This window comes from Panthera pardus, unplaced genomic scaffold, assembly GCF_024362965.1.
Source record: "Panthera pardus isolate Hobbes unplaced genomic scaffold, ASM2436296v1 HiC_scaffold_8, whole genome shotgun sequence".
Lineage (NCBI taxonomy): Eukaryota > Metazoa > Chordata > Mammalia > Carnivora > Felidae > Panthera > Panthera pardus.
The window spans coordinates 126,687,224-126,710,006 of record NW_026527013.1 but is presented as its reverse complement, the minus strand read 5'-3'; the positions used below and the strand labels follow the sequence as shown (position 1 = coordinate 126,710,006).

General features: G+C 41.3%; 1 protein-coding gene across 6 annotated transcripts in view; it reads left to right on the top strand.

Moving 5' to 3' along the window:
- Positions 1 to 22,783, top strand: part of ELMO1 (engulfment and cell motility 1) — a 534,040-nt gene that overhangs the window by 352,082 nt on the left and 159,175 nt on the right. For all 6 annotated transcript variants that reach the window (XR_008420442.1, XM_019418107.2, XM_019418110.2 and 3 more), the window contains one exon: positions 17,983 to 18,119. Coding sequence is in view for 5 of the 6 variants with exons in the window: in XM_019418107.2 (XP_019273652.1) it covers positions 17,983 to 18,119 (137 nt within the window). In the remaining variant the exon portion in view is untranslated. The remainder of the gene's footprint in view (positions 1 to 17,982; positions 18,120 to 22,783) is intronic.

Sequence of the window (22,783 nt, the reverse complement as noted above, 5' to 3'; positions counted from 1 at the left end):
AGATTGGGAAGAGCATATAAGTAGTGTTAGTGAACTGTTGTCATTCTGTTTTTCCCTCTAAAGTCTTGATGGCTGTTGGATAATTTTGAAGGCGTTCATGAGGAATCCACTTGCATGTATACACACTAGATATAATGACTTTCTTAGTAGGAAATATGGTGTCATATTGGATATCTTATGGTACACTCCAGTGACCATACGTGGTGTCCCAGTCATTTGTATGTGTAAGAGAATAGCCCTAATAACAGAAATGGTCTCTGTTTTTAGAGAATTGGAAAATTTTTATAAAATGGAAGTTCCTGAGTATGTTTACCAGGGGAGAAGGAGAGAATGCTTTCAAACTATGAAGAACAAAATTGAATGACCAAAAATTAAAATAAAATAGCTGTCTACAAAAAATGAGAATTAAAGTGCCTGAGAGCATTAACTGTTATATCATGTAGAAGGAAGGTCTGAGAATTTCCATCAGAATCTTCCTACTGGGGTGAAAAGCACCTTAATTTTAGTCTTATCCTTATTTGGGTTTTTCATTAAGATGTGTCCTTATCTAAAATGACCTCCTTTTGGTGAGGGTTTAAAAAGAAAGAGAGAGATTGAGAAAGATGATGGCCAAGAAGCTGGAGGCCAAAATAACTCTTACTGAATTTGGTTTAAGGCGAATTCAAGTGGAGCAAAGTCTGCAATTGCATAACAATCACCCAAAAATATGCAAGGACTATATTGTATATATTGCAGGGGTTAATTATCATTTTATATCAGCAAGGCAGGGTAGGAGGAGGGGGAGTAGCAGATATTCAGTATAAGAAGAACTTAGATAATTAATGAAGGGTTAAAATGTATCATCACCCATCAGTTTAGGACTGAATTCTTCAGAAACACACATTCCTAAGGTACAATCTATGCATGCATCCATCCCATTGGTCCAGGAACAAGAAACTAATGTTGGGACACCTGGATGGCTCAGTCAGTTAGGCGTCCAACTCTTGGTTTCAGCTCAGGTCATGATCTTGTGTTTTATGAGTTCGAGTCCCACATCAGGCTCTGCACTGACAGTGCAGGATTCTCTCCCCCTCTTTCTCTGCTCCTTCCCTACTTGTGTGCACTTTCTCTCTCAAAATAAATAAATAAACTTGAAAAAAATTTAAAAAGTAAAACAATGTTCAATTCACTGGAATACCAATTAGTCCACAATGCTGTGTAGGATGAAAAAAATAGTCTCATTAAAGCAGTAACAAGAGCTTCAACCTAATTCTATTAGTGCTTTTTATTTTTTTTATTTTTTATTTTTTTAAATGTTTATTTATTTTTGAGACAGAGACAGAGCATGAGCAGGGGAGGGGCAGAGAGAGAGGGAGACACAGAATCTGAAACAGGCTCCAGGCTCTGAGCTGTCAGCACAGAGCCTGACGCGGGGCTTGAACTCACAAACTGTAAGATCATGACCTGAGCCGAAGTCGGACGCTTAACCGACTGAGCCACCCAGGCGCCCCTAGTGCTTTTTAATAGTAAAATAGTTTTTATCAACTGCAAAACTGGGAGCATTCTGGGAGCATTCCTAGTGAATGTGCCACATGCTACTCAAATTTATGTTTCAAGATACCACCAAGACACTGACAGCTGGTTTTTTGTTTGTTTGTTTGTTTGTTTGTTTGCTTATGAGTTTGGTTCTGTGAAATAAAGAGATTCAATCCTAACATAATCTTTTTTTGAAAAAAATCAGAGTGGGTGGGATTTTTTAAATGAGTAGATTTGATATAATTTGGCTCTTTATTGATGAGAGATTTTTTTTTTTAATGTTTATTTATTTTTGAGACAGAGAGAGACAGAGCATGAACGGGGGAGGGTCAGAGAGAGGGAGACACAGAATCTGTAGCAGGCTCCAGGCTCCGAGCTGTCAGCACAGAGCCCGATGCAGGGCTCGAACTCATGGACCGCGAGATCATGACCTGAGCCGAAATCAGCCGCTTAACCGACTGAGCCACCCAGGCGCCCCGATTGATGAGAGATTCTAAGATCTGATATACCTGGGGTAGTCATGGATCTGTGTGTGATCCGTCAGGGTCAAAGGGGCCCAGCAGCCTTAGATTGTGAATAAGAATTTATTATGTAAATTCTTATATAACCGTGTAATGGTTAGGACCGCAGCAGCAGCAACTACGTAGGTAAAAAGCTACCGGGGCAAGGAGACCTCTGAGTGAGTACACTGGTTACGCATATATTTGGTTCAGAGCATAGCTTCTGTAGGCTGATTGCCTCCTGCAAGCACATTCTGGCTGTGTGACTCAGACAAAGTCACTTAGCCTCTCTGTGCATTGGTTTTCTCACCTGTGAAATAGAGATGAAAATTGAACCTGGCTCACACTTAATTTTCATATAATTAAATCATTTTATAATTTTAAAGCACTGAGAATGGTGGCTGGTATATATGAAGCACTATATAATTGTTTGATGACAAAAACAGATTGGTCTGACTAGCTTTATTTCTTAATCTTTCAGGATATTAGCCTTTCATTAAAAAAGATAAATTTTGTATCTTCTTTATCAGGATAAGGATCTATTAAGCCAATGAGCCAATCGATGCCCATGAAATTAAGAGTCTACAAATTGTTGATTTCCTCCCAGCATTAAAGAGTAACATTTCAATGGGAATACATGTCTGCTATAGATAAATTGGCAAAAGGAATACCATCTTATACCAACTGTAAGAATCGCATATCCAAAAATTATCTTAGTTAGCAATAGCAAGTCTTCATTAAAATGGCGGGTCTGAGAAGAAGGAAATGGAATCAAATTTATTTTTAAATCACAGTAAAGAGGAATTCTAGGAAGTATTCACTTTCTGCTTTAAAAATCTTCCATTGGAGGGTAATTGCTGCCCAGTGAGTGACAGGACAAGAACTCTGGACCCAAACCCTTGTTAAACCCTGGCTGTACCTCCTGTAAGCTCTGTGAGCCAAGCCGTGTCACTCGTCTGGGCCTCAGTTTTCTCATCTGTACAGTGGGGATGATAGTAGCTGCACCAACCTCGTGGAATTGTTATGATAATTAAATGAGCAAATACTTGCCAGGAGCTTACAACAGCTCTTGGCACATGCTCACTGCAGTATTCTCAAGTAAGTAACACCCTGTTCTAGGCTGCTCACCTTCTGATTTGCTGAAGCAGATTCCCCAGGTGTCTTGTTATTCAGATTATGTCCTTTTCAAGTTTTCCAGCCAGCTGTTTCTGGTTTGGTATTTAATGTTTTTTCCTTTTGTTTCCTCTTTTTTGGTAAATCTCAGTCAAGTGCCTGTGTGAAGTTTGACCTTTTCCTAAATTATTAGCACAGTGCTTGAGGATGTGCTTCTTAGGGCCTGGTGTTCTGTTCATACACTGAGGGCTTCTCTGTCCCTCCACACAGGCCTGCCCACATAATCCCGGGCAAGAGAGAGATGTGCTTTTTATCATGCTTTCTTTTTTAAGAGGACTGAATGGAACTATATACAGGCAAAAATATTAGGGACTTAACTCTGGTTTTGTTCACTGATATAAATCTCCATCTTCTCAGATCCCACATTGGCAAAAGCATGATTGTCAGTGGATTATTCCCTTAATATCCCCCGTATCTCCCTTAATTCCACCACCCAGGGTGAACGCATTGTTAACACTGTTATGCAATCCTTGAGGCCTTATGTTCCTTGTGACAGAGTCCCAGAAGGGCCCAAGACAAGCACTGGACCTAGTGTTCCTGGTCTGAATGGGTGTGTGGTAAATGAGGCGGGATGGGAATGGCAAGGGGAAACCCCCTGCCAGGGCCTCGGTGCTGGCTGTTGATCTGCAGAGGAAGGTTACATCTCTGTAGTTTAGGAACGTCATCAGATTTGGTTTTCTTCCCTGTTGAATATGTGTAATTAATTTGCCTTCTTTATATGGTTCCTTATTGTTCTCCTAAGAGAACACCTATGCTTGGGTTTCAGAAAATTGGGGGAGAGAAGGAGGAGGACTGGGTTCTTTTGCAGGTCTGATAGTTTTAAAGCAGAGAGGGAAGCCTGAGTGGAGCCTTCCAAGTGCCCTTATCACAGCACAAGTGCTGAGATGTGTGTTGTACAAAAGTCGGGGACATCCCTCATCCTGTCCTTTAAGCAGTGCATGAAGTGGCACATAATGGAAACCATAGGGAAGAAAAGCATGTCACTGGAGGCACAAGGGGGGGACGTGCAGGTAGGTGTTAGTGGGAGGCTGGCCATGTGGGAATGCAGAAATTACTAGAGGTTCCTGTTTCTGCAGCAGTCAGGAGGGGGAATCCAACCAGGTGGAGAAAACTGAAGGTCTGTAGAGGCACAAGGGAAGGGGCAGACTGGCAAGGCTTGAGTGAAGTGCCCTTAGCAAAGGGATGGGCTTTGGAGGACAACTCCATGGGCTCCATGAAGAGAAAACTCCAAAATTTAACACGTAGAAATACAAGCAGGGGTGGTTAACTTGGTAGGTAAAGAGGTAGAAACTGGGCTTGATTTCAGGCTTCCTTCAGAGGCCAAAGAAAAGTTAGAGGCGGGGAAGTAGGGTCAGGCTGACAGGTGCTGAATGACTTGCTAAAGCAAGCGCGTTTTATGTGAAGAGCTACAGGTGGTCTCTGAGATCTTAAGGAGAGTCATTTACTGAGCAACAGAGAGGAGAAAGAATGGTATGAGGAGCAAGCCCTGGCATGTCCCCTTCCCTTAATTTCGCATTTATTGAATTCAGGATTGCTTATTTTCGGCCCCTTTTGCCAGCTCTCTGGCTCTGGCAAAGGCTCTGAGCCTCAGGTCAAGGTATAGTCCGTGGTCACGCAATGGCGTGCCCGCTTCTTGCTGGACTTTCAGGGAGGCACATCCTAGCTGCTCCTGAATCTGCCTCTATCCCAGCATAACCTTTGAGTGCCCATCTCACATGGTTGGACAGGCAATTATTTATATCCATGCTAAATTTGCTGTATGACAGTCTCTTAATGTGCCGCTTCTCAGAATAATTTTCCTTATAAAGGAAGTTTTAACAAAGGCAGGCAGAAATTTGCTTTTTGAATATGTTCTTCTTTGCCCTGCCCTGGATTATTGACCATTCAACCAGAATTTTCCTATTTCCCAACCCTCCACTGCACCACCCGCGCCCCCCACAATGCTGCAGCCACACCATCCCCAGAAAAGTAGGTAAAATATATTTAGCAAGGTAAGTATGCTTTGCCCTTGGTTTTTGCATCGCTAACACACCACAAACTTGATACTCCTTCCCAGAGAATTCATTTTTTTTCTTCTCTTTTTTTTTTCCTTTTTGGGCCAAGAAAAAACCCCTTTCTTAGACCTATACATGGATCCAGAAATGATTATTTTGCAGATAAAGAGACAAGGTGTCAAGGACCCAGGTTCCCTTCTCCTGAATGTCTTAGTTGTTTCAGCCAGAGGACAAAGGAAATGTGCATGCAGAGCATATCAGCAAGACGATTTTTTAATTATAAGCAAACTTCCAGGGGTCACTTAGCTTGCTCTTATCAGAAATCTTAATTTAATGGAATTTCTGTGCATTTTTTCTTTTTGTTAAATGTCTCACAAGAGAGGATGGTGCTGCTGCTCTATAACTTTCCACAGGAACTGAGTACCTTCACGAAGGCAAGTTAAAATAAGATTTTAAAATAAATAAGAGGGGCGCCTGGGTGGCTCAGTCAGTTGAGCGTCCGAATTCAGCTCAGGTCTTGATCTCATGGTTCGTGGGTTTGGGCCCCGGGTTGGACTCTGTGCTGACGGTTTGGAGCCTGGAGCCTGCTTCAGATTCTGTGTCTCCCTCTCTCTGCCCCTCCCTCTCCTCGCACCCCTCTCTCTCTCTGTCTCTCAAAAAAATTTTTTTTTAATTAAAAATAAATAAGATTTCACCGCAAGCTAACCCTTGTATTCAATTCAACATTTGGAGGGGAGAATTACACATCATATTTGTATTCTGCACGAGGTTTTATGATTAACATTTGTTGAGTGTTTATTATATGACAGGCACTGTGCTAAGTGTTTTATGGGAATCCTCTCACTATGTCTTCACCCAGTTCTACAAACTATGAGTTACTGTTATTGTCATCATAATAAAGGACTCAAAGACATTAAAGAGCTTGGTTGAGATACACAGTGAAGGTGCAGAGGGAGAATTCTAGCCCTAGTCCTAACTCCACAACTGACGATCCTAGCCACTTTAGCTCTCAAGTTCTTATCTGGTTTACCACTTGTCCTTAATGCACTAAAATATCAAGTAAATGGATTCCCGAATAACAGCAACCCTCAAAGTACCTGAATTTTAATTCCATCAAAAAGAGAAAAAATAGAGTAAGAAAGGAGAAGGGAAGGCGTTACTTCATCACTCTGAGTCTCCAATGCTGAGGTCTTCAATGAGGTCTCCAAAGAATTAGATGATCTGTTTCCTGCCTGCTCCTTCAGCCTCATCTTTTATTCATCTATCTTTGCTTATGTGGTCAAGGTCACATAGATTATGAGCAGCAGAGCCAGGATCCAAGCTTAGACAGATGGGCTCTAGCACTATGTTCTTAACCACCTTGCTAGTTGAATGGATGGATAACAGGTGGACATGGACACATGGATGGACAGAAGGAAGGAAGGGAGGGAGGAAGGAAGGAAGGAAGGAAGGAAGGAAGGAAGGAAGGAAGGAAGGAAGGAAAGGGAAAGGAAGGAAGGAAGGAAAGGGCAAGGAAGGAAGATTTGTGAATGAGTGAGTGAATGAAGCAACCAGCCAAACCTGTGATAGCTTTTCAGCACCTGCAGTACTCTTCACTGAGGTCAGGATCTTCATTTGCAAAACAGCAAGCATATACTTAACTATCCAACAGGTGACATTATACTGAAGTCTGGGTGTAGAGAGTTGTACCTGACCAACTTCAGAAGCTAATACCACTTTAGGTAGTTGGACTAGGATGCCTAAACAGACAGGTTATATGCTTTTTTATCCAGTTAGTCAACCTGGCTAGGTAAAGTGCCAAATCCCTGGTTCCAGAGATGGTGAGTAGGGCAAACACAGCACTACTTTTGAGAAGCCCATCTAAGTTATCTGCAGTAGTTTTATCATCTAAAATCTTATTGTCCCTTTTTGATCACCTAGAAAGCCCACATTCTATTTTTTAAAGTTAACTTTTTATGAGCGTAACTTAAATGCATAGAAGTGTTCAAATCCTAAAAGCACAACACAGCTCAATGAATTTTCCAACTACCAACTAACTGGCTAGTTAGCTAATTTCTATCTAGATCAAGATAGAGAGTATTATACAACCATCAGAGACCCTTCTGGGTTGCCCCCCTCCCCCCGATTTTTATCTGGAAAAATAACCTGTTTCCACTACCGTAGGTGAATTTTGCCTGTTTTGAGCTTTAGATAAACAGGATCATATAGTATGTTCTCTTTTGTAATGTTCAACATTATGTTTTCGTTCATGTTATTATGGATAGTATAATTTTTAAAAAATCATTTCTTTGTGGTAAATATGCTGCTGTAGGAATAAGCTATCATTAATCTCTTGGATGGACATTTGGATTGTTTCAAGTTTAGGGCTATAGCAAACAGTGCTGCTCTGAAATTTCATGTACATTTCTTTTGGGGCACATATGTATGCATTTCTATTGTATTTATATGTTTGGGGAGAATTGCTGTGTCATAGAGTATGAAATTTTACCTCTGCTAAATATTACTAAGCTGGTTTTTAAAGTGGTTGAGCCACTTTACGCTTGCATCAACACTCTATGAGAATTCCTCTTGTTCCACATTTGTATCCACACCTGGTATTTTCTACCTTTTCATTGTAGCCCTTCTAGTGGATGTTTGAAAGTTTATTCATTTATATTTACATTTTCCTGATGACTGAAAAAGCTGAGCACTTTTTCATATGTTCATTGGCCACTTAGATACCCTATTGCATGGAGTGCCTGTTTACATTTTGTCCATTTCTCAATGTCTGTCTTTTTCATACTGACTTACACAGGTATTTATATATCATGGATACCAGGTCTTTGTCAGATAGTGTTGAAAATGTTCTCCTGTGGTTGCCATCCTACTATATCTTTTGATAAATAGAAGTCCTTGGTTTTAATATAATCCAATCAAATATTTTCATTCAGATTAATGATTTTTTGGTCCAGTTTAAGAAAACTTTGGTCACCTCAAGGTCATGAATGTATTTTATATTATGTAGAAGATTCATTGTCTTTCCTTTCACATTCAGAACTGTAATCCACTTAGAGTTGATTGTTGTAGATAGTGTGAGGTAGGGAATCATAATTTTTTTTTTTCCAGATGCATATACAATTGGCCCAGCAAAAGCTTTTGAAAATCCACTACAGTGTCCCCTTTTTCATAAATCTAGTGTCTGTATATACAGGTCTGTATCTGAACTCACTGTTCTCTTCCATTTTTCTGTTTTTCCATCCATAGACTAACATCAAGCTGTTTTAATTACTGTAGCTTTATAATGTCTTTGCATCTGAAAGTATAATTTCTCCAAATTGGTCATTTTAGCTACATACAATAATAATTATTTTGCTATTAAATCTGGTAACAACTGGCATTCGTTAAGTGCTCATTTTATCCCAGTTAATATATGAATCATGTATCACTATACATTTAATTCTTGTAAAAATCTGATGAGATAGGAGGCATTGTCTTTCTTATAATGAGGAAATTGGGGTTCAGAGGTAGTAGAAGTTGATCAAGGTCATGTTACTATTAAGCAGTGACACCAAGTTTTGCACTGGCCAACCTCGCTCCAGAATTTCTGCTCTTTAATTACCACACACTGCGTTGCCTGGAAGGCCTTGGGTCCTTCTTGCTGAATTGGCCGCCTTTTGGTGCTAGAGTCTGATTTTCAGCCCTAACACTACAGTCAGTTTTTTTTTTTTTTTTTCCTCTCTCCATGTCCTTAAAAAAAGCCCATAGGGAAAATGAACAATGAAGCATTGGATTAGCTACTGTGTGTCTTTTCAGTGTGGATTTCATACTATTTTTAGGCATGATAGAGGAGAGAAAAGAATATCTAGAGTTCTGTTAAACCAGGCTTCAGGAGCTGGAAAGAGCTGAGCGGGTTTCAAGCCTCTGATCCCCTGTCCTGAAATAGGGGGGGTGTTAGCTTCTATATTGGTGGAACTCAGCAGCAGTTGGGGAACTTCAAATTCTTTGCCCTTACTCTCCTTTGTTCACTTCTCCCTCCTACAAAAGGTTCTGAACTTTCAACATCTTCCCACACAGTACCAAAGCCCCAAAACCAAGCCATTACAGAATACCAGGTCTAAAAATAGAAAACTCAAAGGCTACAAGGGTAAGAATTTCTACAAAGGTATAAAGGTAGAAGTATACATTTGCATCTGAGAATTCATAAATATATTATCTAGACTGACCCTAGAGCCACAAATAGGTCTGATTTGAATTTTCATGCTGCAGATAGCTAGTAAGATTGTATAACTGCTCTGGCAGTTTTGAGGTATTAAACGCTTTTGTGTGTATATGATTTATCCCTTTCTTCCTGCAGCTCATAATTTTAAAACAAAATGCATTTTGTGTTAAGCCAGAGCTTAATTCTTTTTTGGTAAAAATAATCAGAATTTGCCTAGTGCTTCCCGAATCTGTGTCCCTCTAGTACCCGCAAATGGATTCACATAACAAGGGTCATAGACAGCATGGAACAGAGCTTTTTGGCATCTCAAAAATTATATTTATCTTACAAAATTCCTATGAAATAGCAGAAATTTTGTGCATTTGCCTGTGTTGTCTTGCCATTCTATCTTCAGTCAGGTAATTTTCTTATGTAATGGTCTGCATTAGGTGATATTAATAGGTCTGAAAGGGTATAAAAACATCTAACAATTTTCTTATGAAAAAAGAGTTAAGTACTAGCTCATCAAACATTTCCGAAGCCTAGCAAATGTCATTTTGATGCCTTAACACCCTAAATGAAATGTGTAGCCATCCTGTCATTCAAGGAAATAATAATTTAGGAAATAATTGTAAGTTCAGTGCAGGTGCAGTCTGCAAGGTGTATAATTGTTGTTGGGCATTAGGGAGTTGAAAATACATTATCTGGTGTGTGTGTGTGTGTGTGTGTGTGTGTGTGTGTGTGTGTGAGTGTACATGTAGTTTTAGAATTTTAGACTTGGCAGGAATTTTACCGGCCCATTTCATTCACAGGTAAAAACTGTGGAACCCAGGGAGCTAACATGACCTTCTGGAGGTTACAAGTAGCACTAAAACCCATCTTCTGTACTCATCTTTCATTGTTTACTTCCTGTTCAGTGGTAGCCCTTGACCTCTGACACTCCAGTGACAATACGTACCTCATCTCACATTATCCAGCGGAAAATAGGAACAAATCTACTTTGAAAGGCAAAGTGTGACAAAAGTATGTACAGCATTCTTATTTTTATTTTTAAAACTTACGTGCATGGATTATAGCTGCTGTCAAAGCTGGCCTATTTATAAGTGAATTAGATGTCAGCAAATTAATAAGAACCCATTTTACCCTCAGCCCTGAAAATACCTTAATATTCCAGATTTAAAAGACCATTAAGTTGATTCTTTTTTACAAAGTAGAATCTCATTGTGTTAAAAATAGTGTGCTTGAAAACAATTTGGTTTTTAAAAAGTCTTACTATTTTTGTCCCATTGAAAGTTTCTCTCTAAATTTCATTTATAAAAGCATTGCCTAGTAGCTAAATATTTTTTTCTTAATGTTATTATTTAAAAGAACAACAGAATAAGCCTCACACTCTGTGTTTTGTTTGTTTGTTTGTTTAAACCTCTGAATGAAGAACTCTATTCTGGAGACTCAGGCCATCCCTATATGCTGATGCAAGCCCCCACTTCTCAGTGGGATGGCCTGGCCCAGGGTCCACGTGATATCCGATAAGCATCATCGTTCTTTTGGTTTACCCCTGCACTGACCTTGCCTCTTGTAGTCACTGTTTCCACTGAATCCTCACAGCAAACTAATGGAGTTTATACTGTTGTTGCCCCGGTGAACAGATAAAAAGACTGAGGTATGCCCAGGTGAAATGACTTGCCCAGGTGACTCAGCAATAGTGAAGAAACCAGGATTGGAACCTGGCGGTCTGCTCCCAGCGTCTTCACCCCCTTTCTGCCTTGGTGAACTCTGGACAACCCGATGTGCCTTTCTCACTGCTCTTAATGACAAGAAAGGAAAGCAGATCAGGCAACCTGGATGGGTTTTTCCTGCCTGATAATCGTCGGTCTTGAATATCTGCAATTTGAACATTTTAGAAGAAAAACATATTAATACTTAATGCTTTATCCTTACCTCTCATACTGGAATACCCTTAAACAAGGAGTCATGAACCCCAAAATACAGAAGAATCTTTTCCTCGTTCCCTGTATGACATGTCAAGGAACAAATTGTTTTGATTTATTTTTATTGAAGTGCAGTTGACACACACAATATTATATTAATTTCAGATGTACAATGTAGTGATTCAACATTTATACACATTGCAAAGTGATCACTGATAAATCTAGCTACCATCTGTCACTATACAAAGTTGTGACATACTATTAACTGTATGCCCTATGATGTACGTTGCATCCCCTAGCCTTATTTATTTTATAGTTCAGAGCTGTTTGCCCATTCCTCACTGCAAGGGATGAGTCTTTTCAAGGGGTGTAGGATGGGGGCACCTGGGTGGCTCTGTTGGTTGAGCATCCGACTTTGGCTAAGGTCATGGTCTCAAAGTTTGTGAGTTCAAACCCCACATCAGGCTTGTTGCTGTTAGCGCAGAGCCCACTTCGGGTCCTCTGTCCCCCTCTCTATGCCGCTCCCCTGCTTGCACTGTCTCTCTTTCAAAAATAAATATACATTAAAAATTAAAAAAAAAATAAGTATTAGATGATGACAAGCCCGTGTCTTCTTGTGGAGGATGCAAACACTGTCTCTGGTGAGAGAATGCTGGGTTTGATTCTAAGCCCTGTCACTGCAAGTTACTTAATTTCACTGCCCTCACTTTTCTCCTCTGTGAAATATGGGTGATAACAGTGACCTTGTTGTTATTGAGGATTCAGAGTTAGGACAAGTGAAACTCTTACAACAATAGCCAGCACATAACTTTAAAAAAATTTTTTTAATGTTTTTATTTATTTTTGAGAGACAGAGCATGAGTGGGGGAGGGGCAGAGAGAGAGGGAAACAGAATCTGAAGCAGGTTTCAGGCTCTGAGCTGTCAGCACAGAGCCTGACACGGGGCTTGAATTCATGGACCACGAGATCATGACCTGAGCCAAAGTCAGACTCTTAACCAACTGAGCCACCCCGGCACCCCTGGCCAGCACATAACTTTAGGTAATTGCTGGCAAGTGCCCTTCTTTATTTCTGCTCTTTGAGTCCCCTTTATCCCCCCATGATATATCCATTTAAGTTGTGTTTTCCAGTGCTGCCATTCCTAACAAGGAGCACAGACATGACTGCTAGTCAGTCTGGAGAATCACTCCTGCAGGGAATGTGTTCTGATGCTAACTTGATCCTGCTGTTAGCAATGGCTGTCTTGTCTCAGTGTTCTTTAGTCACTTAGGCCTGTGGTTTCAAAACACAAAAGAATAAAATAGAGTACTTTCCCCAGGATCCTTACTGTGTGGCTTCCATTTGCCCAGCCTCCACCACTTGCCTCTTCCTTCCTCCCTCGCTGGAATGGAGAGGGAATTGTGCCCTAATGCATTGACTTCAGGGGTGTGGCCCTCTGCCTGGGGACAATCTCACTGTTTCCTGTACTTGTTTTTTTTTTTCTTTTTAATGTTTATTTATTTATTTTTGAGGTGGGGGGAGGAGGGTCAGAGAGAGGGAGAGAGACAATTCCAAGCAGGCTCAGCGCTGTCAGTGCCGAGCCTCATATTGGACTTGAACCCATGAATCACGAGATCATGACCTGAGCCTAAATCAAGAGCAGGACTTTTAACCTCTGAGCCACCCAGGTGCCCCTCCTGTACTATTTAATGAGCATTAGCAGCATTTCTTATATTACCAGCTTAAAAGAACCTATGAGACTTGCATATTATTTGGAGGTTTGAAGGAGAGGATGGAAACTTAGACTTACTGTGTGTCAAGGCCCAGCCTCTGCCAGACGCTTCACCCTCTATAGCCCTAGGAGGTAACTAGTAACATGTTTATCTTACTGATGAGGAAGCCAAGGAGAGAGATGCTTGTATCACCAACCCTAATGAGAATTCAAATCAGTGCTTACCTGATTCTGAAATTTATATTCTTTTCATAATACAACCCAGTGGGAAAGAGTCAGGTGCTATTTTTCTCTGGAGACAGTGTTGATTGGCCAGTGTTGATGGGTGCATGTACACTCAGCATGTGACATTTCAGCTTTAGGATCTGAACTTCCCACTGGATTTTGATCTAATCAACAAGAATGATTGGTTGGCCCCAACCCCTCCCTATCAATAGGATCCCAAAGACCATTCACCAGATTTTTCTTCTTCCCGTCCTTATCTCCTAGAAATGTTAAAGTCTTTAAGAAGCCATATAGTGCAATGATAATGATGATAAAAATAATACTTAATAGCCATTGTTTACTAAACCTATCTATGTGCTAGGTATCTTATCACATATTTTATAAACATAATCTAATTTGATGCTTATAAATCTTATAAGGTCATATGTTTCACAGATTCAGGGAGTTTCGTTGTCTGAGGCTACATAGATTGCTAGGGAGCATCAAATCTGGTCTTTGAATGTAGTTCTGTTTGACTGTAACCATTATACCATCCTGCCTCCTCATTCTTACTTTCTCCTTTCTCCCCAGCCTCTGGTAATCTTGAGCATGTGTTCTCTTATGCTAATATCCGTGTGCTTGCATGAGTTTAGGTTTCCATATCAGTAATTTCATGTGTCTAAGAGTAATAGAAAGCCTGGAAGCAGTGACTTAAACAAATCATATACAAGGAATTCCTTAGGAGTTCAATTCAGGATTGATATGGTGATTCCACAGTGCCAAGGAGCTCCTTCTAATTGTCTACTCTAAGGCATAGCCTTCATTTTTGTGCTGGACATGAAGTTGTGTTCTGAACCTGAAGAAGTTGAGATGTGAAGGCAGAGGAAAAATGAACAAGCCAGTCAAGTGTCCTTCCTCTTGTAAAGGTCTTTCCTGGAAACTCTACCCAGCACTTTCCCTGTATCTATCATTGGTTGTGATTGGGACATAATGGTCACTCTTAAGAGAGACTGGAAATTGTACTTTTTTTTAGGTGGGTGCATTGTTGCAATGAACAAATTTGGGGTTTGTTAACATGGAACCCAACCTGTTAATTTCTTGAAGTAGGTCAAATAAATTCATCCACTGTGACTCTTCCCCAGGGACTGACTAGGGGAAACTTGGTGTGTTCCAGAGGCTGAGAATATCTTGAGAAGATGAAAGAGTTGGTGGACTAAAAGCTAGAACCAGGTAGACTATGTCGGGTATTCAAGAGAGTTGTCAGGGGGCACCTGAGTGGCTCAGTCAATTGAGTGTCTGACTTCGACTCAGGTCATGATCTCACCGTTCATGGGTTTGAGCCCCATGTCGGGCTCTGTGCTGACAGCTCAGAGCCTGGAGCCTGCTTCAGATTCTATTTCTCCCTCTCTGCCCCTCCCTGCTCATACTCTGTCTCAAAAATAAACATTAAAAAAAAATAAAAAAAAAAAGAGTTGTCAGGAGTGCAGCTTGACCTGACCCAGGGAAAAGAAAGGTAAGATCTAGAAGAGGAGTGTGACCCAGTGATTTGAATCCAACTCTACTTGGATCAGGACTGGTAGGAAGAAAGCAGAGGAATCCTAGACTCTAAATATACTCTAAGCATTAATAGTTAAGGTGATGCTACTTGTAAGATTTTACTTCATAAATATCTTCTCTGGATATAAAAGCAGTACTTTAATATTTGTATTGCTGGGGGAGGCACAACAGAGGAAGAGTTAATTGGGAAACAGAATGAGAAAATGAGAACAACAGACAATGATGGGCTTTGATTATGGCAGTTGGAATCCCAGCTCCATCACTTGCAAGCCTTGTGACCTGTGACCTTGGACAAGTCACCTAACCTTTCTAACTCTTTATTTCTTTTTTCTCTTCCCCATCCATCTAACTCTATTTCTAATTAAAAAAAAAAGAAATTGATAATATCTTCCTCGTGTGCTTGTTGTAGCAACTAACAACAATGTAGACCTAGTGCCTGACATATGGCTGTGGCAGTGGTATGGCTGTTGTCTGGCAGTGGCTGTTGTTGGTACTGTCACATTGCTAGATGTTGTCCATCAGCAGGTGCTGGCTGTACACTTGCTGTGAGTCCCACTGGACTGGGGGGTCAGGATCCTGGTTTCTGTTGAAGGAGCAGTGCAAGAAGATCTGGGAGAGTGGGTGGAGAAGTTAATTTTCAAATCAGCAGTCATAAGGAAGTGTCCTGAGCTCTTGTCAACTAATGCAGGAAGCCTGCTGGGTCAACTAAACTGCAGGTTTCAAATGCTCATTTAGGGCCACCTAAAGAAAGCTCATGATGGAAGGTGTAATTTCTCCAAGATTTACCTTCCTTATATATAAAATGAGGATAACCATCATGCCTACCTACCAGGTTGTTGGGAAGAGAATACCAGTAGAGCCCCCAGTGCATTATATGCACCCAATAAATATTCTTTATTATTAATGATGTTACTTCCCTCTCTCTTCACCTAAGCAAGTGCAGGGTTTGTTGGTCTCAGTTTTGTTTGGTTATCTCAGCTTCAGTAATCCCATAAAAACTTTAACTAGGGCATAAAGTACACACATAATCACACTGGGTCCAAAAGATACTGTGATAATGTGATTAATAATGAGTACTTGGATGGCAGTAGTATTTTAGAGTGCTTCTGTGGACTTGTAAATTCCATTGGCTTCAGTGCTTGGGAAAGTGAGACTGACAGCTCATTGCCCAGGGCAGCAAACACACAATCCACCTGTGTTTACATTCCAAGTTCTTTAAATAGCTTTGTGTCCCAGGTCAGAACTTCACTCTTGCCATTTTTCTGCCAGTAACACAGGCTGGGGGTTGGGGTGACATATGTTCTTGCTGCTGATTTCTCAGATGTGAACAGGCTTGACTAGGAGCTGGGGGGAAATCAAAGAACAACCCATGTTCCTGGAAATGATACACTGGCACAACATTCTTTATCATCACCACCACCTTGCTCCATGTTGGTGACAACTTTTATCCTTTCCAAGCACTTGCCCATGAGCCATGTCATTTGATCTCTCTGAAACCGGTGGAGAAGGACAAGGAGATTTCATTTCCATTTTTTTAGTTAAGAAAATCAAGGCTCATGGGGTGCCTGGGTAGCTCAGTTGGGTAAGCCTCCGACTCTTGATCTCAGCTCAGGTCATGACCTCACTCACGGTTGGTGAGATGGAGCCCCGAATTGGGCTCCACGCTGACGGCTCGGAAGCCTGCTTAGAATTCTCTCTTTCTCCCTCTCTCTCTGCCCCTCCCCTGCTTGCCGAGAGTTCTCTCTCTTTCTCTCTCAAAATAAATAAATAAACGTTAAAAAGAAAAGAAAAGAAAATTGAGGCTCAGGAAGTGGCTTGCTCCTGATTGGCATGGGCTGGACTTAAACCCACATCTTCTTCTGCCCTCAGACCCAAACCTTTTCTACATGACTGCAAGTTGCTGCTAGCCTGTGCCCTTACCTTGTCTGGAATAAAATAGCCTCTGTGTAGCTTTATATCTACCCTTATAGAGGACTGGAATCCACTAAGATAGAGGAGCTTGGGACATAAGAGCTTGTGGCCTTGCCAGGGCGGAGTGTGTTTGCTTAGGTTTGATTAGGGTTCAATTGCTGGGCCTGCACTGGAGGATTCTCTCCAAGCAGAATCAACCACATGGCAGGCACAGGGCTTTCCACAAGTACAGAAGGTCTTTGCTGTAAGCCCTGTTCATGCCCTGCAGCCACTCCTCTCCCGGGCTTCTAGGGCTTGAAATTCTACCATTTGGAACCCTGAAGACTAATTGGCATTTAAAGAGATTCTGATTAAAATAGGAACTATTTCACTATACATAACAGCTTATATTTAAAAAAAAACTTATGGTACTGTTTTTGGGGGGAACACAAAATCTGGCTCTTTCTAGTGTCCTCATCCATAAGGCATGAACCATAAGAGGCATTGTAAAGATCAAATGAGACGTATGTAAAAGGACTACAAAAATGTAAGCTTGACAGTTAGCAGGGAAGAAGGGAGTGGCTGCGGTACTGTTCTGGGAAGAAGGAGAGAAATAGGCACAGCTCGAGCTCAGAGCACTGGGTCTGATGTACAGAAACCCTGCAACGGGGAGGCAGGAAGGCAGTCTGGCTGACTTCACGGTTTGGTCCAGGACTGGACCATTCACGGCCTTCAGAGCCATTTGGGTTGCTTTGACCTCCAGCCATCTGTGTCTGGAAATGTAAAACAAATGGTTAATGGCATCAGATGGTATATGATCTCAAATGTCCCCCTGCTTACTGCCATAAGAGGGAAAAGAGCCCCCTGGAGAAATAATCGAGGATGCTATTTTCAAAATTGCAATTAATTGTGTGCTTGGGAAAGCTCATCCTCTGCCAGTTATTCTGGTGAGAAAGGAGAAATTAAGAGTGATGGAGCTATGACTGAAGGTAGTTTGAATCATCTTTATAACGTCAAAAAGGCAGATACAGAGCCCATATTCAACACCAGGGATCCTGGAACAAAAGCTATAAGTTCATGTCTTAGGGTGGGTTAGGAGCTGACTTCCTTCAGTCAAAATATGTCCCTTGGGATAGGTCTGACCGTCTGACCTTCAACTTCACAGTTGCCCATGGACACTATCATTAGGTTTCTTTTTCAAAATGCCTTACTTCCACTGTGGCTTGAGCCAAACGTGCCTCCCATCATCTCTCTTTGGGACACCCACATGTGACTGTGTTCTCTCATTTCACTCTGCAAACTTTCTCTCTTATTTCCCTTCTCTTTCTTCCAGCTAGTGAGACCTGCAACGACTTCCACCCAATGTTCTTCACCCATGACAGATCCTTTGAGGAGTTTTTCTGCATCTGTATCCAGCTCCTGAACAAGACATGGAAGGAAATGAGGGCAACTTCTGAAGACTTCAACAAGGTAAGGTGAATCTGAGGCAGAGGCAGCTTCCTTTGTCTCCCAAGGAGCCTCACCTTTGCATGGTTCCTTAACTGTGTGTGGAAGGCAGATCAGGAGAATGGGGACGACTGTGATTTTTAGGTTGCCTTGCAAATGAAAAAAGAAAGACATACCTGTATAGATGGGAAGCTTGTGTTGGCGATGTTCTCATCTCTCTAGGGATAAGCCTGGAGCAGTTTTGTTCCTTTTGACTAACTAAACTGGAGCCACCAGCAGAGACCCTTTCTTGAAAAATATTATCTAGACTAACTTATTCCGGCATGAGTCCAGATGACTTGTTATTGCAACACCCATTGGATGCCTCTCTCTCCCCCTGTGCAGTGGCTGTTGGAGAAAGAATGAGATCAGGAAGGCTGCTCTTTCTAGGTAACTTGGTTTCTTTGTGGATTATGGATGTGTTGAGATAATCTGCCCTTTGCTGTGTCAAAAAGAGTTTTTATTAAAATGCAAAATCTCTTTCAGGGAGTTTAGTAAATTTATATGGAACATTTTTTTAGTTTGCAGAAAGCGTTTAATTCTTTGAACGGACATCTTCTTTGGTTTTCTATAAGAGTGTAAATTTCCCATTTCTGTTTGTGAGTGAATGTTGGGTACCAAGAAGAGTGTTGACCAACTTAGAGAAGGCAGAAGTATCATGTAAACTTTTCACGATAAACAAAATCTTTATCCTTAGGTAGAGGCCTTGTTAACAGTAATCACATCGCTAATGATAACTGATGGTTGAGACAGGTGTATTCAGGACAGGTATATTGGGAGAGCTCTTCAGCACTTTTAATTTGCTACTGTTTATGGATCTGGGTTTGCTTGGCTCCATCACCCATACCTGCTGACCTGGTACTGAGCATGTAAGTGTTGTCGCCAAGAGTCGAAGGGTCTGACCTCACAGTCATCCTATGGGGACTTCATAGCTTGTGTTTGGGGCATAATATAATATCAGAATTCCAACTGTGCTTCATGTTCTTATTGGTCTTTACCTCCCTGTCACCTTTCCTTTGAACTTACAGCCCATCCTTCTTTACCACTATGTTTCTGGTTTGTGGCATCTGGAACTGATAGCAGTTGAAAAGAAAGGAAACCATGAAGAGGAAATGATACTCTTTGCTGAGCCTCAGTTAGGTTCTAACCTGACTGTCCCCATCAGCATAATGATCTCACCTGCAGTTGTAGCAGACAAATGCCATTCTATCTTGGTCACCTTGGGCCATCTATTTAATCCATTGAAATAGGCCCCAGGGACATGGAGAGCCCTGATGCGTAAGCTACAACTGGAGCTGCCAAGGGTCTCAGCAGCGATGCACAGGCACAGGTATGATTGAAGAAGGGAGGTGAAGGAGAGAAACCCAGTAATTCTGTAGTCTCTTAAGTGTACTTCACTTGATTAGGAGGGACGTGGCAATTCAGGTACAAATCATCCTCTGGAAAGAGGAATGAAGGAGCGGGGAGACGTTCGTACAAATGAAGCCAAAAAAAAAAAAAGAGAGAGAGAGTTAAAAAGTCTCTGAAATGGCCAAGGCTACTCTGCCCCTGGATCAGAGCAACTCTTCATGTACTACAGTGTTTCTGAAAGCCATCTGGTCTTCAGCTTCTATGTTCATGGGCCACCTGTCCCTTCAGGAGAAGGTAATCCACTGGCTGGCCTGTGTTCTGGCATCAGGTGCCTGCTTGCTTGCTTTTTCTTTTTTTTAAGTTTATTTTTGAGAGGGAGACAGAGCAGGAGCAGAAGAGGGGCAAAGAGAGAGGGAGAAAGCGAATCCCAAACAGGCTCTATGCTGTCGGTGCAGAGCCCAACACGGGGCTCCATCTCAGGAACCATTAGATAATGACCTAAGCCAAAATCAAGAGTTGGACCCCGGCATCCTGTCTGTCTGCTTTCTGAGAGGATTTCATTCACTCTGCTTCTTCTGAATTACAGAAATTGGCATTTTTGTCAATGATAATGATGTATATATTATTGTTGTTGACATATGCACAGATGAGATATTTGGAAAATATTACCAAATTACTGCAGAGGAATCACTCAAGACGGTTAGCACTTAGATGCTTAAATCCTACAGAACATGTAGTTTACAAAATGGAGCCCCAAGAATACATTGTTGGCAAAGGTGACCAGAGGCCTCTGTCTTTAGGAAGTGAGCATGGCTCTCAGGTCCCTGTGGTTCATCGTGGCCATGTGCTTGGGTCAGTGGTAATGATATCCTGCCTGTGCAGGGTGAGGTCCCTGACGTGTCAACTCTGCAACTTTTTATAGTTGACTTATATGGCTGTAAAAACTGTCTTCAGCAAGATGTCTTCAGCAGGTTTGGGGGATAGTGCTTCATCGTGGCCCTAGTGCCGTCTTTTTGCATCATCTGCCGATCGTAGATGTTCAGTGTCACATATGTGCTGCCAAGTAGTGATGGCGGTTTATGGCTGCGAGTAGGCAGCTGGAAGCCTGAGAGCCAGAGGGTCTCATCCTATGCATACATATCCATTGGTCAAGAGTGAATACCAGTGATGGAAATGACCAGGGATCTAAATTTTCCATATTAAATGTTTTTGCTATGGTTGCTTTTTTCTTTTTAGTGTTACACATGCCTTAGTTTTGTAAACGGAAGAGTGTATCAGTTAATGTACTCTTTTATCATGTGTGTACTAGTTTTCTATGGTTGCTGCAACAAATTGCTATGGACCTCATAGTTTAAACAATACAAATGTACTATGTTATGTATAGTTCCATAGGACAGAAGCCAGAAGTGGGATTCATGGGTTAAAATTAAGGAGTCAGCAGAGCTGTGTTCCTTTCTGGCTGCTCTGGAGGGGGGGGGGGTGCGGAATCCATCTAGCGTTTTCCATGTTCTAGAAGCCAACCTGCATTCCTTGGCTGGTTGACCTTTTTATCTTCAAAGCCAGCCAACCACAGGTCCTATCCTTCCCACATCACACCTCATCACTCTGATCCCTCTTTGGCTTGGATCTTTCACTCTTATGGACCCCTGTGATTACATTGTACCACCTGGGTAATCCAGGATAATCTTCCCTATTTTAAGGTCAGCTGATTAGGAACTTCAGTTCCATCTGCAACCTGAATTCCCCTTTGCCATGTAAAGTAACATGTTCACAGATTCTAGGGGTTGGAACATGGACATCAGTGTGGGGCAGGGGGATATTTGTCTGCCTACCATAATATATGTTTAATTTGTAGGTATATTAAATTTGTATCCGTATTTATGCATGTCAATTTAAAATATTGAAACATGGACGGATGAGCTTTTTGTTGTTATTGTTCTATTTGCTGGTAGACCAGCATATCAGTCAGAGTTCTGCTAGTGGTTGCTCAAGCACAGATTTAACTATGTCCCTTTTCTTTTATGTCTCTGTTCTTCTTCTACCAGCCTTGTGAAAAAAGATGGGCTCTGTATGAGGGCCTCTAGGTCAGTGTCTTCCTGATTTTTTTCCTGCTGCTTGTCTATCAACCACTGCTCTACTTTGCCAAATAATAAGTTGGAAAAGAGAGAAGGGCTGAAATTTTAATCAATTCACTTTTCTTCTTGCTATTAACTTTGTAGCAGAAGCTATCGAATTTAGGAACACACATGGATTTGGGGTTATTGGTAGGTTTAATGCTTTCCTTGTTTCCAAAGATTCCCCAAATGCGAATTCCGAATATCTTAAAAGAGCCCTTCATGAGACACACTTTCTTTTGAACTTTCTTGGCCACCATCTCAGACTGTTGCCACTTTGAACAGAGGCATGGACGGCGAATTTGCTTGTCGACCTGTGACCCCCAGTTCTGTAAGAAAGACTTAGCTATCTGCCTTCTTTAGCTCATTACTGGAGAAGCAGTATTCCTCAATCCAAAATTCTGATTTTACAAACAATACTGGATTCCAGCAGATGCAGGAATTTCTCCTACAACCCACCTTGCTTGGGACACTAGTTTATAGATATCTCGTGCTTAGTGGTTACTGCTTCTGCTGGGAGCAAATGATTGGAAAAGCATCACTCTTCTTGCTGCTCCAGACTTGGGAAGCCGAAGATGGGATGTTTTTTATTTATATGAAAGAAGTAGAATTAGAGACTGATTAAAATATTTATGGTTTGAAAAGTACTTTCTTTCAGTTTCCTAATATAGCAGTCCCTGCAGAATAATCCATTGATTCAGGCCATTGAGTTTGTATTCTGTTTTTGCCTTTTGTTACCAATATTTTAGAGCATGCATTGTTCATTTTTATGGGCATTAGAGAAGAGCTCAAAATGCAGCTGAATGCCTCGGCACACAAGTGCCCCATAATCATTTCATTGAAGCCCTCATTTTTTAAGCAGAGTAGGAAAGAAGACATAAGTGATTTGGGTAGTTCAGGTCTGGGAATCTTATTTAAAGCATTTGTTGGCCACTTTAAAAATTCTAACAAGAGTATAATACACTTCAAAATTGATATTTATGTGTAGCAGTGTTTTTCAGCCTTGCCTGAACATTAGAATCACCTGCAGGGCTTTTGAAACTTCTGTTATCCCAGTGCCCAATTGCACAACATAACAATTACATCTTTGGGGTGGGGCCAAAGCTCTCATGAAGATTTTTCATTAAGGTGGATTTGATCGCTAAAGGTGAATCACATCTGTGGAATGACCATTAGTGGATACAT